The 23,305-nt window shown below is 39.0% G+C and overlaps 2 protein-coding genes across 4 annotated transcripts in view; both read left to right on the top strand.

Moving 5' to 3' along the window:
* Positions 1-23,305, top strand: part of LOC121641687 (lysosomal thioesterase PPT2-like) — a 52,749-nt gene that overhangs the window by 3,910 nt on the left and 25,534 nt on the right. The window contains exons 4-8 of one of the 2 annotated variants that reach the window (XM_041987973.1): positions 253-360; positions 439-522; positions 607-691; positions 1,339-1,393; positions 2,802-3,767. In XM_041987973.1, the coding sequence (XP_041843907.1) occupies positions 253-360; positions 439-522; positions 607-691; positions 1,339-1,393; positions 2,802-2,945 (476 nt within the window). In that variant the 3' untranslated portion in view covers positions 2,946-3,767. Of the gene's footprint in view, positions 1-252; positions 361-438; positions 523-606; positions 692-1,338; positions 1,394-2,801; positions 3,768-23,305 lie in introns of those variants that run through there. The other variant, XM_041987974.1, reaches the window with a different exon arrangement.
* On the top strand, positions 7,381-23,286 carry LOC121641680 (lysosomal thioesterase PPT2-A-like). Of its 2 annotated transcripts, XM_041987967.1 has the most exons (8): positions 7,412-7,707; positions 10,601-10,754; positions 15,809-15,904; positions 16,000-16,107; positions 16,199-16,282; positions 16,386-16,470; positions 19,445-19,499; positions 19,970-23,286. In XM_041987967.1, exons 1-8 carry the CDS (start codon positions 7,561-7,563, stop codon positions 20,111-20,113), a joined length of 873 nt encoding a protein of 290 aa, XP_041843901.1. In that variant the 5' UTR covers positions 7,412-7,560; the 3' UTR covers positions 20,114-23,286. The 2 variants fall into 2 exon arrangements, with proteins under 2 accessions (XP_041843900.1, XP_041843901.1); XM_041987966.1 differs by lacking the exons at positions 19,445-19,499; positions 19,970-23,286 and adding an exon at positions 17,548-19,431 and having other exon boundaries at positions 7,381-7,707.

Below are 23,305 nucleotides of genomic sequence, written 5' to 3'. Positions count from 1 at the left end.
GACTAGTCTTCTGCCCCCTGGTGGACACCTTCTGCACTACAATCGTTTTGACATCACAATAATAAACAATAAATATGTAAAAATGATTTTTGTTAATCTTTTTTTTTTTTTTTCTTTTACATTTTGTTAATGGGCCAGACTCCAGAATAAATAAATTTGAATTTTCTCCCTATTTTTTCTTGGGTTGGGCTTTAAAGTATTAATGGAGAATATGTAAACATTAAAGGTTAAAAATTTGGTCTTCCTCCACAGAAACGAGCTATCTGAAGTATGCATTTCCTTTCTGTCTGAAGAAGGACGTGTTTTTGCTTTGCTACAACCAATACGGGCAGCAATTGTCAGTTTGCAACTACTGGAATGGTAAGAAGTGAAGAGGGACTATTTACTGGTACTGAGCCCGTTCATTACGTCACATCCAGGGGTGTGTTTTCTCTGCAGACCCTCACCATAGATACAGCTACCTGTGGGGCAACAACTTCCTCCCCCTGCTTAACGGTGAAAGACGTCACAGCAACATGAATGGTAATCAAATTAGTTGCTTCAATTCTCACCTTTGTACTTAACATAAGCAGAGATAATAAAATAAAGCTGTGCCTTGCTTTCCAGCGTGGAGGAGGAGCTTCATACGTATCAAGAAGCTGGTGCTGATTGGAGGACCAGATGATGGCGTCATCACGCCATGGCAGTCCAGGTGTGCTTGTCAGATATTTCTCTCACTTAAATATAAAAATATGATTCATAAAAATATGATTTGTCCACCACTGATGCTCATAAACAGCTGCTGATCATATGTTCATTACATCAGTTTGGTGGTGGTGATGATGATGATGATGATGGAGAGAATAACATTTTTAATTAATAATTTGTGGTCTCAATTGAATTCTTTAACTGAATTTGATTTATTTAATTAGATTTGGATTTTTCTGGTCTTTACATTCATGTGTAGTAAATTGATAAATCTCTTCCTCACATGGGCAACGTGCTGTGGATCCCTGGCAAACGACCCTTTCAGGAAAATATACTTGTTTTCAAAGATAAACTAAAGTGTGAGAGGCTGCTAGTAACCACGGGTTCTTTGCTAAGATGTCTGTTATGAACACTGGATCACACCTTGAGTCAGGAGCCATTTTTTTAGGCTTGAATTTTTCATAGGTCGGTGTTAAGTGACTTAATAAAGAAACAAATACTGAAAATAATCAGGTAAAAGAACTTCACTGAAAATGAAAGAAGCAGCAGCCAATGACCACAGAAATACTTTGGAAGTTAAACTACCTGCCAAGCCTGTACTAAGGACTGCTTTCATTAAACTGGATGTTTTGTCTTCTCTTTTCTCTGCAGCCATTTTGGATTCTATGACAGGAAGGAGAACGTTATAGAAATGAAGAATCAGAAGGTAAAAAGCAAACTAATGATCTGTTTATACACAGAGTCTGACATTTCATTCCTAACTAAAATAAATCCAGACAAAAGGCTGGTGATGTAATGAATCACCTCCTGATGAGGTTTGTAATTAAGACACTTGTCGATTCATCTTTTAGGTAAATGATGAGGATAAAGTTTGAGGAGCTTCTTGAGAGCCTTATATAGAGAACTGTTTCTGTTTATGAGCACTAAATATATATATATATATATATATATATATATATATATATATATAATGTCTCAGGCAGTGGAAAACAGATCATGTGGTGATGGAGGAACCATCATGGGAGGAAAAGCCCCTCCATGGGATGTACCACCGACCGATAAATGAAGTGGCTGATATTGAGAAATCCTACCAATGACTAGAAAGGGCTGGACTGAAAGACAGCACAGAGGTCCTGATCATAGCTGCACAGGAGCAGGCCTTGAGCACCAGAGCAATAGAGGCCCAGATCTACCATACAAGACAAGACCCCAGGTGTAGACTGTGCAAAGAGGCCCCTGAGACAATCCAACACATAACTGCAGGGTGTAAGATGCTGGCAGGGAAAGCTTACAAGGAGCGTCATAACCAAGTGGCTGGTATAGTGTACAGGAACATCTGTGTGGAGTACAGACTGGAAGCCCCGAGGTCAAGGTGGGAAACATCTCTGAAGGTGGTAGAGAATAACCGAGCTAAGATCCTGTGGGACTTCCAGATCCAGACCGACAAAATGGTAATGACAAACCAGCCAGACATTGTGGTGATGGACAAACAGCAGAGGAAAGCCATTGTGGTTGACATCGCAATACCAAGCGATTGCAACATCAGGAAAAAGGAACATGAGAAACTGGAGAAATACCAAGGCCTGAAAGAAGAACTTAAGAAGGCCTGGAAAGTGAAGGCAACAGTGGTGCCCATGGTCATCGGAGCACTCGGGGCAGTAACCCCCAAACTGGAAGAGTGGCTACAGCAGATCCCAGGACAAACCTCAGACATCTCGGTCCAGAAGAGTGCAGTCCTAGGAACAGCCAAGATACTGTGCAGAACCCTCAAGCTCCCAGGCCTCTGGTAGAGGACCCGAGCTTGGATGGATGAGAGACGGCCCACGGAGGGCGAGGGGACAATATATATATATATATATATATATATATATATATATATATATATATATATATATATATATATATATATAATGACCTGATTTATCCATAAAAACAACATCCATGGACGTCTGGTGTTTGGTGGGCAGTTCAATGGCCCCACAAAATACTAAGTGAATATTTTATTGCATGCTTTGTGTCTTTGAGCTGCTCCATTTTTACTTTCTGCCCTCCATATTTTACATTTTCGATCTAAAATGTAAACTATTGTTTTTCTTCTTCTCATCCTCTAAAAGTTCTACAAGGACGACTCGTTTGGGCTGAAGACGCTGGCTCTCCGTGGCAGCATCTCGGTGTGTATTCGCTCCGGAGTGAAGCACACTGAGTGGCACTCCAACTACAGCGTGTTCAAGAGCTGCATTCAGAAGTGGCTCATATGAAGGCAACTCGTATATGATAACATGTTGATACGAGTTGCTTTTAACTGGAAGTTACTGGTGAAATACAGTTAGATACGGATGAAACGACACCTAGTGGTGATTTCTAAGATTGTAACCAACCCAAGCATTTTTTTTTTTGTTCACACCATTATATTTTTCCTATAAAAGTACCTTGTTAATTTTTCTTTTGAGGATAAATAAAGGTTTTATTTTTCACTTCCCTCCTCCTCTTTATGCAGATGTTCATGATTTACAAAGAACAATGCTAAACATTTTATTTCCAGTTTCTCTGTTATGACCTTTAAGAGATCATTTAAATATAACGACTCACCATGAATTATGACAGAGGCATTCCTGTTTGTATAAAGTAACTTCTAATAATGCTTCCTGAGAATAAACATGGCCGACAGTCACTGACATTCACGGATGATCACAAGAGAGTTTTTCAGGGCCTCTTTCCATGTTTCTCTCTGTAAGATGCAGTTTTTCTGTTTTTCTTGTTTTCTGTCACCTCCAGAACTGGTTTTATTTTAGTGACTACATTCTCCAGTCATGTGAACTGCAGCCTAAACCGCCACCTGCCGACCACCCTATTGTATTCACTCTAAACCAGCTGAACAGCCATAATAAAACAAAACCAAAAAACATTACAAAAGTTTCCAATTCAACAATATTAAAAAGTTATGTTTGTCATTTTGAATGTGCTGTAATAGATTTGGGAACCTAATTTTACAGTGATATTGTGTCCCTGTTTGCTGGGGGAAAGTTTTCCTGCATCACACCTGTTTGTCAAACAGTGGCATCCTAAACTTAGTAAACCAGGCACAGCCCAACACACTCTGGCTGAGTCTTTTCTTTTACCTGGGAGTGTATCCTTTAAGGAGTCTGCAGCTTTGAACCTTCCTGTTTCTCTTCCATAAACTCACTCCAAGTTCCTCTACCAGCTGCTGCACAAACCTCTTTTTTTACAGATGTTGGCATTTATTCCTGTGAAGTCAGTATATTGTAAAATACAGCAACGTGCCGTGTCTTTAGTCACACTTTTCATTCACAAAGGTCCTGAATATTTGTTCCTAACCTGCCAGCTAATTTCTCTGTTAGAGGAGCTGATTTTAAGCTAAAATACTAACTGTCTGAAACTATAGCTATCATTAGCTTATTGACCAGTTACTGTATTTTTCTTGTGTCTGCTGCATCTGTGTGATTATTACTGATGTGTGAGGGGCCTTTTGAGGCATTATTCAGAATTACCCTCTCACAGACACATGTGAAATTTAAGTCATTCACACTGAAACCTCTTATATATCATACTGAAATCATTCACACATTATAGTAAAATCTCTTATACACTATACTGAAACTGCCTCTCATATACTATACTGAAATGCAGCTCCCTGTCTCATCCTTGACTCAGTGTTTGATAAAGGAAGTTCTCAACCCTATGTTACTGTTTTCATTTGTCAGTGTTTAAGTCAGTGTTGAAGCACCGTGCTTATGTTACTAAGATAGTAACTGTGTTGTTGTATTTATAACATTATATTAAAATTTGTGGCCGGGACACGGACATTTTCAACTTGTCATCTTGTTTGCAGAAAGCATAGCAGGTGTAGCTTCTGTTCAATGGCAGTGGGATTGTTTAATTCTATTGATGTGGTAATGAGTTTATGATGACTAAGTGAAGCAGCTGGTGTTTTCAATACTATACTGGCCTCAGCAGATACTATCAGAAGGGTTAGGTCTAACACGACAGCAACCGGATAACTGACAGTAGCAAGTCTGAGTGAGGACGCGCTAACTAGCCACCTAGCATAACTCAGCCATTAAGATATGCAGTGCTGTCAAAGGAAGACCTAGATGGCACTGGACAACATACTCGTCATCTGCTTTTGAAGTATTCTCCAGGATATGCCTCACAGTGCTGTGCAGGGTTCGTCGAGTATCTAGACATAGCTGGCACGTTGTCTCATCTGGAAACAAACTCTGACGATAGTCTGTCATCATTCTTTGAGCTGTGACCTCTTCTGGGAGAGTGGTGGGTATATTTTTGTACTCGTACACATACTTCACAGTTCTCTACATTTCTGTAGTGGGAAGATGACTTGCATGGTGAGTTGGTGGTGAGGCTGTGGTGGTCAGTTGTGTGGTCATGAAAAGGTGTTTTTGAAAAAGATGCCACTTGGCAATATACTTATGAGTGCAAGATGTGCGTGCCTTTGCACAAGGACAATGCCAGGTGTTTTTTTATGTTGTATGTAGTTATGACCCTACTTAGAGTGCTGTAATGTTACAACTCGGGTTCATAAACTGAAAAACAAACATGATTTTTAGACCCACTGAGATTCAACAATAGAGACAATGGGAAACAGGATTCCTTCGCTTCTATTTGTATCTTTTTGCACACCTCCACCTTGGAGCCACCCAAAAAAAGGGTTTTCCATCATTTTGTATAGAACTTCATGTCGTAGTGGTTCTTCAGGGGCAGTGGTTGTACAATAATCTACAGATCGAAAGTGATGGCACATGCTAAAAGACAGTCCATTGGCGACAGTTCTCCATTTCACATCTTGTTTTTTGTTGTTCGCCCCATGTCTTGCACTGAACATGTACTGGCACACCGAAACCTCTAGATGTTTTTCTGACTGCATAGATCCCATTGCTTTGGTCAACACATATGCTTTTTAAATGGGATTTTGCTGTGATGTCTTCATTTTGGCCATGTTTTCTCTGTATATGAACAAACAAGTTCCTCTTGTATAAAATAAGTGGGCAGTGAGGGCACATGACATGGGATAATGGCACAGTTACTTCTTCCTCTTGAATTGTGGGTTGGTCTGAGGTGGTCGAGGTGTTGACTGATTAAAATCTATATAAATTGTGGGGATATTGGGTGATGATGTTAGAGCGTAGGAGTGGTCTGTAGTTAGTGAAGACACTGATGGTGTAAGCGAGTATGGATGGTCTACACTCACTAATGATGGCATATAGTCCTTTGTTGGCTGGGTCTTTGGTGAGGATGACTCTGATGGGGACACAACTATTGTAGGTTGGACCACAGCAGTTTTATCACCTTTTTTTTTAAACATTCGGTCAGATGGAAAGTTGCGTCATCCTTTCGGATTATAGTCATTCCACAAAAAGGCCAATGGAAATGACCTCCAACTCGGCAGGACAAATTGCACCTGCAGATGACGTTTTCTGTAAAAGAAAAGTAATTTGTCTTAAAAATGTTTATATTACTGGCATCTTGCACAAAAAGGACTTAATATGGGCGTAGAACTTAAAACTATTTAAAGTGGAATGTTTAACTAGTTTTCATTACTATAGTTTAAATTTGTTTGAGTTAGTCTGGACCTTGAGCCCTGGAGTAAGGTAAGTACGACTAAATGAGGACACCTGGTTTGTTTTAATCTGGGGTGATTATAATAGCACGCCAAGCTTAGAACTCAAAGCAATAACAACTGTTAAAATATGACAGCCTTACACAAGCAATAACAACCGTTAAAATATGACAACCTTACACAAGCAATAACAACCGTTAAAATATGACAGTCTTACACAAGCAATAACAACCGTTAAAATATGACAGTCTTACACAAGCAATAACAAATATACCAATTCAACATAACCATTACATGTAAAATAAATAAGACCAGAAACAGATAATGCTTATCAACATACCCTGGAAATGTATTTCATTTGCAGTGTGGTTCCTTAAGCGCCTCTCGATCACCCCATCTCTCTCAGTCATAAAATGAGGGCAGAGGACACCCAAACCCAGACAGCAACCCGTTTCGCTCCAAATGGTTATCTTTAGTAATGATTGATAGATGCATCTAGACAAGAGAACATAATACTTATTACTGAACAGCTTGTACTACAAGCTGGCAGGTTGTACACTGTTAATCCTTTACCAATACAGAAAGCAAATGGAAGAGGAATTACAACTCTGTGTATCCACAAAATTAATAAAAACCGCTATTGGCAGTGACTATATACATTATGCTATTTGTTTACACTGATTAAGGTCAGGTACTGGAAGTACTGAGCACAAATATATTTTATACCACAGCCCAGCAAAAAGCAGATTAAATTCCCACACGATGCCAAGATTCTGATTAAAAGGACAGCTTCTTAGCAAAGCTAAGGTTAGCCCGGTCCACCGAATCGGAAAGTGCACACAATGATTTCAGTATAGTGTTTAAGAGTATTTCAGTATAGTAAATAAGAGGAGATTTCAGTATAGTATGTGAGAGCATGTCAGTATAGTGTGTAAGAGGTTTTACTATAATGTGTGAATGATTTCAGTATAATGTGTGAATGACACAAACTTCATGTTTCTGTGAGAGGGAAATTCTGAATAATGCCTCAAACGGCCCCTCATACTGATGAGTAACTCTTGGAAACATTATTGAGAAAAAAAAAAAAAAAACGTGGGCTGAATATCGTTGGTCTGAAACACCACACAAACAATAACCGCCCACCATCACAGTGAGATGAGGAAGCGAGCGCGTGCGTGCCTTATAAGAACACACACACAGCAGATGGGTTGTCTCAGCCTTCAGCGGTGATTCAGACCTGGTCTCCTGGGCTCGGACCAACCTGTGACCCCCTGGAGATGAGGACTCTGCAGGGCTCCACGCTGCTGCTGCTGCTGCTGCTGCTCGCTGCAGGCTGCGTGCACGCGTACAAACCCGTTATTATTGTGCACGGACTTTTCGATGGACCGAAAGAGTTCACTAACCTGACTGGGTTCATTACTAAGGTAGGACTTCTCAGTTACTGGTGAATAAAAACATTCAAACAACTTTAGCGCCTTTTAAATAACAAACAGTTTCTGTTGCTGAAAGGTTAAATATGTCCTGTGATTTAACTAGAGACAGGTTCATTAGTAAACACTGTGTTAAAAAGTCTAAAGCTCATTTCATGAAGCTCCTTTTGTAGCTGCAGGTTTGTAAGGACACATTTTATGAGCTCCATTTAACACTTGTTAATATCACAACATTAACAAATCTTTGTTCATTAAATAATTAAGCTTCTTGTTTAACTCAAAATGTCACATTAATAAACAAGTTGTTCTGGTTTAAAGTCTCCTGAATGACTGAAGAGCTCAGAGACTTCCATACTTAAGTAACAAGAAGAAAACAAAATTAGTTTGCTTCATCATGCCAGAAGAAAAGAAACAAGGCCTTACAGCAAGAGTGGTTCCCAACCTGGGGTCCGGGGCCCCCAAAGGGGTCCCCCAAAGAGCACAGGTGGTCCCTGAGGCTTTGAACATTAGAGCCATTGCGATTAATGTCTACAAATTGTCCCTATTTTAAGGTGGGAAAGTAAAGCTGTATGTTATTCATTTAACTTTGGCGTTATCAAAGGACAGGCCTCAACCAGAATACATTATTTATGGCGAGAATCTCATGTTTGAAAACCTAAAACCAGCATGGTTTCAGCACAGGGTGTAGCAGAGGGTCCATGGCATTTTAGTATATGCATGAAGGGGGTCCACGAGGAAAAAAGGTTGGGAACCGCTGAGCTAGAGAACTTTTCTCTAGGGAAGTGAAATAAGACAATAAGAAAAATGAAATAGTTTAAGTTTTAAAATCAACGATAGAAAAAATCTGACATTTTTATTTTGTTCATTAAATTGAATATTCTAACACAAGTAGAAAAACAATCAAGTGGAATCTGCTGCAGAGGTTGGACAGTCATGTTTCCACTGTCTCCATCCGCTGCAGCTTACAAAGACCAATGATGCTGATTGTTTTAGTTTTTAAAGAAATGTGTTTCTTTTCTGACTGAATCCAAGATTTCAGCTGCTCGGTAGTCTGTAGTTGTTTTTGTGTGACATGGACTGAAGGCAGGAAAGTCAAACACTGTCTGTCTCTGACATTGTCCTGCTGAAATAAATACGGGCCTCCAGGGAAAAGACGTGATTGTAGCACATGTCTCCAAAACTCCAACATCTACCTCAGCATCCATGCTTCAGACACATGAAATCCTTCACGCTGTGCTTCTCCGCCACACCCTCACAGACGTTGGCTTTTTCTGATAACAGTCTGGATGGTCTATTATCCATCCATCCATTTTCTTTGCCACTTATTCAGGAAATCTCAGAACAGGTTTTAAAGGAACTAAGAGACAATATGACCGGCGGTGATATAAGTTCAGAGTATTCGACTGTATTTTACTTCCCCAACAACATGTTACTGTAAAATACTGTTTGTCACTGACGGATGGATGGGTGGGTCAGTGGCCTCCAGGTCCTCGGAGACCCTCAAATGTCCCACCTCAAGTTGGTTTCATGAGAAGCGGGAACTTTGTTCTTGTTCTTGAAGCCACAAAAACAAGAAAAAAGTTTGTTTTGGTCTATTCCACCCGCCGTACCACGGAGGTTTTCAAGTAGTATGAACTGAATGGACCAAAACAAACTTTTTTCTTGTTCTTATGGCTTCAAGAGGATTTAACAGGCTTAACAGATGACACCTATCAACATCGGAATGACATTTTAAGGCATTATTTTACTCATTTTTTATTTACAGATAAGGCCTCAAATTTAAATGATTAAATAAACTCTTTTTGTACTTACAGTCGTAAATCATTAAACATGTAAAAGGAAACACGGTCAGTCCTGAAGTGATGTGCAGGAATGGAAACTTTACAAAGTGTTTAAAACTTTACTGCCCCAAATCTTTGTCAATATGTTGGCTGAAACAGGCTGAAATGTAAAAGCTGGTGTAAAAACATGAAACATCTTGCTTCCACACTGCTCTCTGCTCTGGGTGGTCCCTGTGGTGGGCTGCCTGGCCCTGTTTGTCTGCTTCTGATCCTTGGAGGTGACATGGTTGCATTATTTTCAGTTTTTGTTATTTTTTGCAATTACATTTTGAAATTTCCCTCTGGGATAAATAAAGTATTTTTCATTTCATTTCGTTTGCATGATCTCAATCATTGCTGAACACGATTCATTCCTTATATCTGACTCATGTGCATTCTAGTACAGTTGTGTTGTTCTGTAGGTTTACCCACCACAGCCATGTTTTCATACACTTCTTGTTGGTGTTGTTATTATCCATTTGTTTCTCGGTTTGTCTGTTTATAGATGCTCCCAATGATTGTCTGCTTTGTGTCTTACAGAGGTTGTTTTTTTACAGGTGTAGCAGCTGGCTGTTGCTGTTGTTTTCTATCTGTTTTATCTTTGACTCCTTTTTCTTCTCTTCACTCTCTCCTCTCCTCTCCTGCCCTCACTCCCTTTACCTGTTTCTCCTTGTCAGGTCCAGCATAAACATGTAACATAGCAATAACAGAAATAAAGAGCAATACTTAAGCCTCAAGAGGAGTAAATCCACAAAGCTCCCCTTTGCTAAGGAACTCTGTTCAGCACAACAGGATAGCCAGTCCATCTTTCTTGCTAAGATGCTGGACAAGCTCTAAAAACACAATAAAAAGTGAAAGATTTGTGTTTTTCTTACTGTCCCAACTTGTTCTGACTTTTGGTTGCAAAACATTACCAAGAAACTGCAGATTTTCAGTAAATTAGAAACTGACAAGGTACTGATTTCTGTTCCTCCGCAATTTTCATTTCCTCAGAATCAGTGGTTGTAAACACCTGACAGCACACCAACACCAACACCTGACTTCCTTCTGTTTTACTTTACATCCAGGTGCATCCAGAGACCGAAGTGATGACCATCAGTCAGTATGATTACAAGGCCAGTGTGACGACCATGTGGCAGCAGGTCAAAGCCTTCAGGAACGATATTGAGAAAATCATGCTCAAGTACCCTGACGGTGTCCATCTTCTGTGCTTTTCACAAGGTTGTCAAATAGTTTTCATTGAGTCATTTCCTGTTTAAATACATCACCTGAATCTGGAGCAAAATCATATAAGCTGAGTTGGGATAAAGACATAGTGGTCATCAATACCTCTGATGAAAAGTTAGATGGCCACTATGAGTCAATACCCTCAAAAAAGGGCATCTTATTCTGGAAAAACAAAGAGGAGGGCCAAGGGGAGCTCAGCTTTCAGTGGTTACCTCTGGGTTGCACTGCCTCATATAACTCATATTAATGGGATGAATGAAGATATAAATATTTATATAATTATCTGTACATGCTCATTGCAAGAAAATTATCATCAAGGAGCATTTTCAATGAGAAAATCCAAGTTTAAAAAACATACTATGAATGCATAAAACAAGGAACTTGGCAGCAGTTTTTTTCAAAATCCCTCCCTTCGCTTATTCAGTCACATACAAAGAATAAAAAAGCGTTAAACGTTCACTAGCAAAGACTGAACCCACTTACACAACCAGATAATTCAGGAAATCTCACACAAACACAAAACAAACTGTCTTCAAGCAGAGCCACATGAAAGTGGAGGAACGGTACTTTAAGTTCCACTTCAGAGGAAACTGTTGCATGTTTTTTTCTTTCACTTCACTGTTCCTGCACGCTTGCGGTTTTTTGGTTTGACTTATAGATGCTGAAAACTCATGCACATGCAACAACCCTCCAGCTTTACTGCCAGTGTTTGGCTTAAAACTTTGAAAATCATAGACAGAGATGTTCAAAAGTCCTTTTTAGCAATTTCAAATTAAATCGCTAGTCACCACGTGGTGGTGTAAACATTTATTGTCAATAAAAATGAAAATTGCATAAGCACATTAACACAGAAACTGGGGTCATGTAGTCATGGTAGGCAGGCTTGTACAGTAGGCAAGGCCAGGCAAGTTTATTGGTATAGCACATTTCATGTACAAGACAATTCAAAGTGCTTTACATAAAACATTACAGAAAGCAAAACAGATGCATAAAAAAACAACAAAGATTAAAAGAAATGCAATGAATGAAATAAAAACTGAAAGAATATCTTAAAATAAAATAGATGAAATGCAAGAAATAAATTTCCAGTGTGGGAAAAGACAATATTAAAACATAATTCCAGCTTAAATTAACCAGATGTAGATTTTGACTTCTAAATAAAAACTATTGAAATGCAGCAGAGAACAGATGGGTCTTCAACCTGGATCTAAATAAACTGAGTGTTTCAGCTGATCTGAGGCTTTCTGGGAGTTTGTTCCAGACATGTGGAGCATAGAAGCTGAATGCAGCTTCTCCATGTCTGGTTCTGACTCTGGGAACTGGAAAGAAACTGGAACCAGATGACCTGAAGGTTCTGGAAGGTTCATACTGGGTCAAGAGGTCACTGATGTATGTTGGTCCTAAACCATTCAGAGCTTTATAGACCAGCAGCAGAACTTTAAAGTCTATCCTCTGACGAACAGGCAGCCAGTGTAAAGACCTCAGAGCTGGACTGATGTGGTTCACTTTCTTGGTCTTAGTGAGGACTCGAGCAGCAGAGTTCTGGATCAGCTGCAGGTGTCTGATTGATTTTTTAGGTAGAACCTGTAAAAACACTGTTACAATAATCAAGCCGACTAAAGATGGAAGCTGGACTAGTTTTTCCAGGTCCTGCTGAGACATCAGATCTTTTACCCTTGATATATTTTTAAGGTGATAATAGGCTGACTTTGTGGTTCCCTTAATATGTTTTCCAAAGTTAAGGTCTGAGTCCATCAGTACACCCAGATTTCTGGCCTGGTTGGTGGTTTTTAGGTGTATAGACTGAAGCTCTGTGGTGACCTTTAATTGTTTCTCTTTGGCTCCAAATACAATCACCTCAGTTTTGTTTTTGTTTAACTGAAGAAAGTTCAGACACATCCAGTCATTAATCTCCTTAATGCATTTACCAAGAGCTTGTATGGGGCCTCGGTCTCCTGGTGACATTGTAATATATATCTGTGTGTCATCTGCGTAGCTATGGTAACTAATTTTGTTTTTCTTTTTAACCTGTGCCAGTAGGAGCATGTAGATGTTAAACAGAAGAGGCCCCAGGATGGAACCTTGGGGAACTCCACATGTAATTTTTGTCTGCTCAGATGTAAAGTTACCTATTGACACAAAGTACTTTCTATTCTCTAAATAAGATTTAAACCAGAGTAGTGCAGTGCCAGAGAGGCCCACCCAGTTCTCCCGTTGTTTAAGCAATATATTGTGGTCGACTGTATCAAATGCAGCACTGACTAAGACTAAGACTGACATTTTTCCATCATCTGTATTTAAACATATGTGATTAATGACTTTGGTCAGAGCATCTCAGTGCTGTGGTGCTGTCTAAAACCTGACTGGAAGACATCGTAGCAGTTGTTTGTGTTAAAAAGTCATTTAGTTGATGAAAAATGACTTTTTTGATTTTCTTACTTAGAAAAGGAAGATTTGAGATCGGCCTGTAGTTGCTTATTTGTGTCTTGTCTAGATTGTTCTTTTTTAGCAGAGGCTGGATTACTGCTGTTTTTAGAAATTCTGGGAAGACACCCAAAATTAAAAACAAGTTCACAATCTGTAACAGATCTGGCTCCAAAGTCTTTGAGACCTTTTTAAAGAAACCTGTGGACAGGATGTCCAAGCAGCAAGAGGAGAAGTTCAGCCGACATAAGATGTCGCCCAGATCGTTGCTGTTAATGGGATTAAACTGTGTCATGGTGCTTAAACTGGTTTTCAATGGACACAGTATGTCTGTTGAACCTGCTGTTGATAAACCAGCTACTTGTCTGATATTTTGGACTTTTTCCGTGAAAGATTTGGCAAATTCATTGCAGGCCTTGGTGGAATAAAGTTCAGGTGCTAGTGACAGAGGAGGGTTTGTTAACCTGTCAACAATCTCCCTAAATGTTTTCTCTGCTTGATGCCAATGATTTGACCTTTTGTAAACAGCATGTTTTTCACAACCAAGTGATATGTCTTTACACATGGTTATTTTAGAAACTACTCAGTGCATTAGTTGGGGTTAAATAACTTGTTGCAGCTGAAAGATAATCGTTTATGCAGTAATTATCCAATAGAGGACTCGTACGTTTTTCTGGTCAGGTAGTGTATTTCCCATGATTGTTTTTCTCCTCTGCAAATGTAAAGATATCCAGTAAAAACAGACACCACAAAGGCTGCCCCCTCTTTGGTTTCTGCTAAATCTGATTGGTCAGCGTCACCAACTAGAGCAGGTAAAACTCACAATATCAGAATTTGCTAAATCCTTCATCTGAAAGCAATATTGGTAGACAAGCCTGAGGGAGAAATGACTCATTAACGTTTTTAACCGACATGGCTGATGTACATTTGGCACACTGTAAAGGACAAACTAGAAAAAACGCTGAACAGGAGAGGTAAACATGCCCCAGGCTGCTCTGTGGGAGGAATTTGGTAACTATGAAAATGAAGACAGAAGACGTTAACTACAGTCTTTTAAACAAGTACAAGTACCCATTTCTAATTTGTCCGTTAGAGGTTGCATTTTGTTATGCTTAAAAATAAAACTTTTACAAGGCAGTTAGTTAACGTGTTATAGTTTTCTTACTTAATCACTGCACACCTCTTTATAAGCTGTTTTCCAGTATATTCGTTGGTCATGATGATATATTTGCAAATGAGCAACTTCAGTGAGCATTAGTGAGCAATACACTGACAATCATTGAAGAATAAATGAATATATCCTTAAATATATAAAAATGCATTGTAATTACCAATCTACCTCAGTGATTAAGAGAAAAAGAAAATGATCATTTTGATAGAATAGATATTTAAATAAATACTTTTTATAAACATTTTATGTAATAGATAAAAATAAGATTGAAAATAAAGAGAACGTATCGCTGTACAGGTCTGAATAAGTCAAATATTGTATGTGGAAAGATTTGAGTTGTTAGATGTTAAAAATGATTGCATCAAAGATCTCACTTCAGTTTGTATGATTCCCCATGAGTCATCACCAAAATCAACCAACACCTGTAAAAACAGGTGTCGTAACAGTTTAAATCATTTAATACAGTCCAGAGTCTGTTCAACATAGTCCAGGTCTGTTCATACATAGTCCAGAGTCTGTTCCAACATAGTCCATGTCTGTTCATACATAGTCCAGAGTCTGTTCAGCATAGTCCAGGTCTGTTCATACATAGTCCAGAGTCTGTTCAACATAGTCCAGGTCTGTTCATACATAGTCCAGGTCTGTTCCAACATAGTCCAGGTCTGTTCCAACATAGTCCAGAGTCTGTTCATACATAGTCCAGGTCTGTTCATACATAGTCCAGAGTCTGTTCAACATAGTCCAGAGTCTGTTCAACATAGTCCAGGTCTGTTCATACATAGTCCAGGTCTGTTCATACATAGTCCAGGTCTGTTCATACATAGTCCAGAGTCTGTTCCAACATAGTCCAGGTCTGTTCATACATAGTCCAGGTCTGTTCATACATAGTCCAGAGTCTGTTCCAACATAGTCCAGGTCTGTTCATACATAGTCCAGGTCTGTTCATACATAGTCCAGAGTCTGTTCCAACATAGTGCAGGTCTGTTCATACATAGTCCAGAGTCTGTTCAACATAGTCCAGGTCTGTTCATACATAGTCCAGGTCTGTTCATACATGGTCCAGAGTCTGTTCCAACATAGTCCAGGTCTGTTCATACATAGTCCAGAGTCTGTTCCAACATAGTCCAGGTATGTTAAAACATGGTCCAGGTGTGTTAAAACATGGTCCAGGGTCTGTTCCAGTGTAATTGAGGTCTGTTCCAATATGGTCCAGTTCTGGTCCAAAATAGTCCAGGTCTGTTCATACATGGTCCAGGTATGTTAAAACATGGTCCAGGTCTGTTCAAACATGGTCCGTGCTGTTCCAACATAGTCCAGGTTGCATCATGGGGGAAAGACAGTGAAAATTTGTATAAATCAATCATGTAGATCAAACATGAACTTCTGTTTATAACAGTGAGACCAATACATCTGATGAATTTCTCACCAAATTTCTCTTCTATTTTTTATAAAGGTGGATTAATTTGTCGAGGAGTTCTCTCCACCATGCCACATCACAACGTGCACACTTTCATTGCGCTGTCTTCACCCTTGGCTGGACAGTACGGAGGTTAGAAAGCTTTATATGAATTGTTTGAACAATATTTTTCCCACAAAACAGAATAGTTGAACACTAAATCTGACAAAGTATGGTCTCCTTCACAGAAACAAGCTACCTGAAGCGTATATTTCCTGATAGTGTGAAGAAGGAAGTTCATGTGATTTGTTACAACAAAGTAGGACAGATAATGTCTATATGCAACTACTGGAATGGTAAGAACTGAGTAGGATCTCTTTGTCTGTCTAGAGCCCATTTATTGCATCACATCCAGCCTGAAGAGACCACTTTATGTTTTTACTGTAGACCCTCACTACAGATCCAGCTACCTGAGGAAAAACAACTTTCTGCCAGTGCTTAATGGTGAAAACCCTCCCAGTAAAATGAGCGGTAATAAAATTAGTTGCACTAGAACATAAATGTTACCTTTGTGCTTAACATTAACAAACAATATTTCTGAAAACAATGGACAATCTCCACCTTACTTTCCCAGCATGGAGAGAGAACTTCTTGCGTATCAAGAAGCTGGTGCTGATTGGAGGACCAGATGATGGTGTCATCACTCCATGGCAGTCCAGGTTTGATTTTTTTTGTTTTTTTTCAGTTAAATTTGAAAAAAAAAAGTCTTTATCACTGATGCAAATGATAACATCATATTTTTTATTCTTACATGGAGGTCTCAATTCACTTTCTTTGATTCTTAGATTGAATTTGATTAATGCAAATGTGTATTTTTCTGTTTTTATATTTATATGTAGTTCTAAAGACAACACAGTAAAATTAGTTATTAATTATGACCTGATGTATTAAATTAATAGATAGATACAAAAACCTTTTCCAGACTTAAGAATTGTATTCTTGATTCTTAATCCATGTTAAATAACTCTAAAATATACAATGATCTGTGTTCCATGCAAAAATCTCAACAGACCTGTGTTTTCATCATACATGACCAGGAATTCTAAAAGCAGCAATTCTCTGAAACAGTCAAACTGAGATCGTAAAATAGAGCAGCTTGAACGTGAATATGTGGTCTGAGCAGCTTTTAGAGAAGCTTTCTGTCATTTCACTGGGTGTTCTTCAGGAATAGTCTTCCAGAATCTTTGAAAGACTTTCAAAAGCACTTTTTTGGATGTTTCTGCCTTTTGTTCTATTTTCTGTTCTCTGCAGATGATCTCACACTGCTTCAATAATGTTGAGGTCTGGGTTTTGGGGAGGATTCATTCCTCCATCAGACCAGTTTCTACTGATCTTAAGTCCAGTTCTTGTGTCATGTGACATACCTCAGCCTTTTCTCCCTGTTTCCCTCCCATGGGAATGGCTTCTTGACAGCCATGTTTCTATGAAGACTATTTCTGACGAGGCTTCAGCCAATGACAGATGGATCAAATGAAGGTCCAGATGCATTTATCAGGTCCTGGTTCAGGTCTTTGCTTAATTTTAGATCCTGTTCATCTGTTGTAGATAGTTGTTTAGTCCTGATTCTTCTTCTTTTGTCCTCCACTTGTCCAGTTTCTGCCTCCATGCTGAGATAAGTTTTCAGCTCTTTGGAAATCACCTGTTAGCTGCTAAAATCCCGTTTTCTGTTTGTCAAATGGTCTGATCTTTGCTGTGATTTTTAGAAACAGGACGAAAATTCTGTGTCTATATTACAGGCTGCTTGTAACAAAGAGCCTAAAGAACTTGATGACTATGGTGGATCCTGAAGAGGGATTGGGCAACAAATCCTTTGCATCCTACCAGGGTTTGCAGTGGGCTTTCCAGCCTTTCCTCCAGCATTCCTCTACCAGTACCTGGTACTTGAACATGGGCAGTTTTTCCATAAGGGAAATAGGGCAATGCACCAAAGGAGTAGAAGAAAAAAGGAAAATAGCCATTGTAAGCTTTCTGAATACGTTGGGCTGGCTGTATGTCATTGACCAATCAGCATAAGGCCATGCTACCTGAGTACTGCCCCTTTTTGGGAAGATTTCAGTGAGGTTAAAAATCGCCCCGACTGCTCTCATCTGTCATGTAAAGTTTTGTTTAGCTTTGGGTTTTTTTTTCAAATCGTAGGCACTATAATGCAATGTCTGTGTGTTCTGGGAGGGCTTGCGTGCTTCGTCACAAAGCAACACAACCAAGCTGATATGGAGAACGAAGAGATCACCGTGTTCACTCTCTGCTTGATGGAGATGTTACTGATGGATGATGAAATCAGAATGCATGAAAAAAAAGACAAAAAAAGACAAACTAACAAAGATAAATTGGCAAAAAAAAAAAAAAAAAGAAAGAAAAAAAGACCAAAGACTAAATCTGAACATGAAGCATGTTTCCATAAAATGTGGGAAATCTTATAATTGAAGATTTTTGCAGTGGAGGTATGAACAGAAAAACTGGCTAGCGGGCTGTGAGGTAGCCAGTGCTTTGCTTTGCTTTCATTCAAATGATTAGTAATTCATAGAAATTATGTTGTCCACTTTTACAGTAGTCTCCAAAAAGTTTAACATCATATAAAAAAGCTTCAGAAATTCATTTGGTGAAAATCTGTTTCATGTCTTCATGTGTTCATTCTTTTGCATTTCACCTGGATTTAAATCAGGTTAGTCTTCATGTGACAAACATTAATTCTGCTTCTGTTACAGTGAAGTTTCCTCTTGAGCATTAAGCAAACAGTAAAATGTGAAGGTTGAAGTTTTTTTTAGCTGTTTTCTGTCATTTTGCTGTTAGTCTTGATTCTTCATAGTTCATTGTTAAATGAGTGTCCTTTAACTTTTCATTTACGCCTAAAGTAGTTTCAACTGCTCATTAGCCAATCTGTACAAATGACCTGCAAATACACATTTTTGTGCAGTCTTGAGGAATTAAATAAATGAGTTTAGATACTGTTTATTACTGCATCATGTACACAGTTGATCTTGCACTTTATGAATGTCTTAAATCCTTTATACTGTAAATACTGTAAATAAATTGTGTTTTAGAATTATATGCAATTCCCTTCTTTATTCTTTATTTACGGTAAAGCATTTATCTCTCGTTTGAAGGAAATTGAGCATGTTTCTCCCGATGATAATCCATTTTATTTATCATTCACTGAGAAGACAGAACAGTTTTCTTCATAACAACACCATAGCCTGGCTCTAGCTCATGGTATTTAGTTGACAGAGGTGAAGGTAAAATCTTACTGTGAGTTGAACAGATAACCTTTGTCCTAATTTCTCCCCTGAGAAATTTCTCAGGAGCCGCCACTGTACTTGAACCATTTACACTCTTTGGCCTCTTCCATGGAGTCCTCCCATGGGACTGCTACCTCCACTAAGCGGACTTGTCTAGAAGGGGCAAATGTTAGAATCACATCTGGCCTCAAGGAGGTTGATGTAATCTACTCAACCTGCACCCAGTCTGTTGCTGTTGAGAACATACTGCCTTTGTTTCAGCTTCTTTCCAGCTCTAAAAAAGGAGATTGTCATCCAGCTTGAATGACACCGCAGAGCTCTCAAAGTGTGTTTACAGTTTCATAGGTGCAAACCCCCATCATTTAACTGACTGCTTCCTCTTCTCTTTTCTGCATAGCCATTTTGGATTCTACAACAGCACTGAAGATGTTGTAGAAATGAGGAACCAGAAGGTAAAAAAACTAATAACTTGTCCATACACAGTTTACAGGCTTTTTTTTTTCTTAAAGGCCATTTTGGAAACTGAGGCTGGAGATGCTTCTTGTCTCTGTTTTACAGAAAGCTGTTTCTGATCAGCTGTAACCCAGGATTCCTCAGTCTTGATCCTCAAGGGTCGGTGTCTTACAGGTTTTAGATGTCTCCCTGCTACAACACACAGCTTTATGTCAAGCTCTGCACAAGTCTCTTTATTAACCACTGATCAGAGTCAGGCGTGTTGCAGCAGGAAAATATCTAAAACCTGAAAGACACACCTGCCCTCAAGGACCGGGATTGAGGATCATTGGCTTCATCTCTTTTATATAAATGAAGAATGACAGGAATTTTTTTTTTCTTTCTCTTACTTTCTGCCCTCCACGGTTTTCATTGTCAGTCTAAAAGTTGTTTTCCTCTTCTTCTGTTCCTTCTTCTGTTCCTCTGAAAGTTCTACAAGGACGACTTGTTTGGGTTGAAGACGCTGGATTCCCGTGGCAACATCTCGGTGTGTATTCACTCCGGAGTGAAACACACTGAGTGGCACTCCAACTTCACAGTGTTCAGGAGTTGCATGGAGGAGTGGCTCACATGAAGACGACTCGTGCAGATAAAACATATTGATACAAGGAGCTCTTGACTGGAAATTTATACTAGTAAAATAAACATTTAGACACCGTTTAAAGATCCACTGTAAAGATTTCAATGACATCTAGTGATGATTTTAAAGACTACACCCACAATTATTTAGTATTTTATGAACAAATGTGTCTTAATCTTTTACAGAGGAATTTTAATGGACGTCCTTCTTTTTATGCAGATGTTAATGATCCACCGAAGATAACCCTGATAGTTTCACTTGTAGAGCTTTTCTAATAACTAACTTCTAATAATCTGATTTACTTTAATATAAATAGCTAGCCATGTTTCTAATAGGATGAATTCCAATATAAAGAAATCAATCTGTATTTTTATAACAGTTTTTATACTTAAAGCAGCTCAATGTGCTGTACAAAAAAGCAATGGAAACTGGATTTACTAAATTCAACTAATTCAGAATTTGTGAAATCATAAAAGTTCATTCTACAATTTCACGGTAGGATGAGGTATTGGTCTGAAAAACATTAAATCTTTGGTAAGGTGAACATAAAAGTTTTAAATCACTAATGACAAAAGACCGAGTTTTTATTCCTCCTTTAACCCAGAGAAAATTACAATTACTTAAATGTTTAGTTTGAGATGTGGAGTTCCCCAGAGTCAGTCCTTAGACCTCTTCTGTTCAACGTGTATATGTGTTGTTTATTTGTTCTTGACGATATTCTGTAGTTTTTGTGAAGCTGTCGTATGGTGGACTACTTTTCCTCTTCTCTGTGCCGTCCTGTCATTTCCTTCTTTTAGTTTTCTTGGTGTCGTATTGTTGTTCTGCAATGTGGTGACTTTCTTCTCTGGATCATGCTGCTGTTTTGTAGTGAATTACTTTAAGCAGGTGATGTGACAAAATACTTTGAGGAAAAACCTGCTCCAGACACCAGTTTGATGTATAATAAAAAAGATGATTTTATTACAAAAGTGACACCTTAAACATATCTGGAGAATCTGTGAGGTCTCTGAAGCCGAATTAGAAAACTCACTGAATATTTGTGTCAAGTGCTTATAGATGCAATCTCAAACAAAGAACATTCCTGAACACACCTGGAAACAGTCCTCAGAGGTCCTGAGACTCCGCAAATGATAACATATCACGTTACAGTCTATGGTACGAGAGTTCCAGAGATGGGGAGCAGAGCGGCTGAATGCTCGGCTCCCCATAGTGATGAGACAGGCAGGGGGACAAGAAGCTGGAGAGAGGAGGAGGAGCGAAGTGAGCGGACAGGATTGGCATTGTGCAGGAGATCAGATATATATGGTGCGGCCAGATTGTGGAGTGCTTTGACTGTAATAAGGAGAATTTTGAAGTTAATTCTTTGTTTTACGGGGAGCCAGAGAAGTTGTAAGATGAGGGTGATGTGGTGAGTAGCAGGGGTCTGTGTAATGATGCGTGCTGCAGAGTTTTGGAGGAGCTGCAGTTTCTGGAGGGATTAATTGGGGAGACCAAAAGGAAGTGAGTTGCAGTAGTCAATCTGGGAGGTAACGAGGCTGTGGACGAAGATGGCAGTGGTGTGGAGGGTGAGAGAGGGGCGGAGACGAGAAATGTTTCTCAAGTGAAAATATGCAGACCGGGTGATACTGTTATTGTAGGAGTGAAAAGAAAGAGTGCTGTCGAGGACAACACCCAGACTCTTTACCTGAGGGGAGGGAGGGCAGGTGAGTTGTTTATGGAAATGGGAAAACTGTTGGAGTTGAGAGAGTGTGGGGCGTGCCTACCAGGAGGACTTCTGTTATAGAGCTGTTGAGTTTGAGGAAGTTGGAGGAAAACCAAGAATGAATTTCTTGTAGACAGGTGGTGAGGGAGGTTGGTGGAAGTGAAGAGGATGGTTTGGTAGAGAGGTAGAGCTGGGTGTCGTCCGCGTAGCAATGAAAATTAATATTGTGTCTGCGAAGGATGTAACCAAGCGGAATAATGTAGATAATGAAAAGGAGGGGCCCCAGGACAGAGCCCGTAAGCCACAGTCTCATATGGTGACAATTCTAAATGTGTCTTACATAATGCTATGCTGAGATACTACTAGGAACGTATCAGCCTGTCTACATGGAATCTAAAATTCACTGACTTTTAGCAAATAACAGTCTGCTTAGAGCTGCAACCAAAAATAATTACAACTATGAAATTCTGAGAATCAGACACTACATATGCTCCCTTTGGGTCAAATATTATAGAACTTTAACATTAATTATCACACTTATGTAGACGATACAAAACTTTATGTCAACGGCTGCAGCACAACAGACTTACAGTGTCTGCGTCTGGAGCAAATAAACACTTGGATGAATTTTCTACAATTAAATAAAGACAAAATGAGATTATTCTGTCTGGTAGCAAAGAGAAGAGGGTCAGCCTTGGTAAATACCTGGAGATCCGGGCTCTTAAAATCACCGACCAAGTTGATAACCTTGGAATGTTGATACCTGACTTTCAGCAGCCACATCAAAGCTGTCACTAAGACAGCTTTTTATCAACTCAGAAACATCAACACAATTAAAAGTTTTGTATCCTAAAAAGACCAGGAGAAACTCATCCATGTTGTCTTTATACTGGTTTCCAGTCAGTTACAGAATAGACTTTAAAAGCCCGTTGATAGATTAAAAATCCCAGAATCCGACTGTTATATGTTCAGAAATGATAAATCTAGCAGGATTCTTAGATTGGAAGACCCACGTCCAGACCAGAGTCCAGACCAGAGTCCAGACCAGAGTCCGGACTAAACATGGAGAAGCAGCATTTAGCTGTTCTGCTGCAAACAAATGGAACAAACTGCCAGTGGAGATTAAACTTTCACCAAATGTAGACACTTTTAAATCCAGGTTAAAAACATTTCCTTGCTTATGCATCAATGCATGAAATCTGCACGATAACTCTAAACTTATCTACATTGTTGTTTGCTTTAAAGGATTTAAATTATTTCCATTACATGATTTTATTCTGATTTTTGCACACTCTAAATTATGTCTTAATATGATTTTGATTCTCTTTTTTTTCTTTTATGTATTTTTTATGCTTCTTCTGCACCATGCTGTAATGCTTTTAATGTTTTATGAAAGGCACTTTGAATTGAGTTGTACATGAAATGTGATGTACAAATAAAGTTGCCCTGCCTGTTGTTGTTTTAGCATTAACTGATGACAGATT

This window comes from Melanotaenia boesemani, chromosome 6 (assembly GCF_017639745.1).
Source record: "Melanotaenia boesemani isolate fMelBoe1 chromosome 6, fMelBoe1.pri, whole genome shotgun sequence".
Lineage (NCBI taxonomy): Eukaryota > Metazoa > Chordata > Actinopteri > Atheriniformes > Melanotaeniidae > Melanotaenia > Melanotaenia boesemani.
Note: the sequence above shows the minus strand (reverse complement) of the source record. Positions and strands in the feature narration are given on the sequence as shown.

Excerpts from the sequence above, each read along its gene's own strand:
- LOC121641680 (XM_041987966.1), top strand. The coding sequence starts at position 7,561 with ATGAGGACTCTGCAGGGCTCCACGCTGCTGCTGCTGCTGCTGCTGCTC. Across the intron at positions 16,283-16,385 it reads CCCTCCCAGTAAAATGAGCG|CATGGAGAGAGAACTTCTTG; the intron begins GTAATAAAATTA and ends TTACTTTCCCAG. Across the intron at positions 16,471-17,547 it reads ATCACTCCATGGCAGTCCAG|GCTGCTTGTAACAAAGAGCC; the intron begins GTTTGATTTTTT and ends TCTATATTACAG.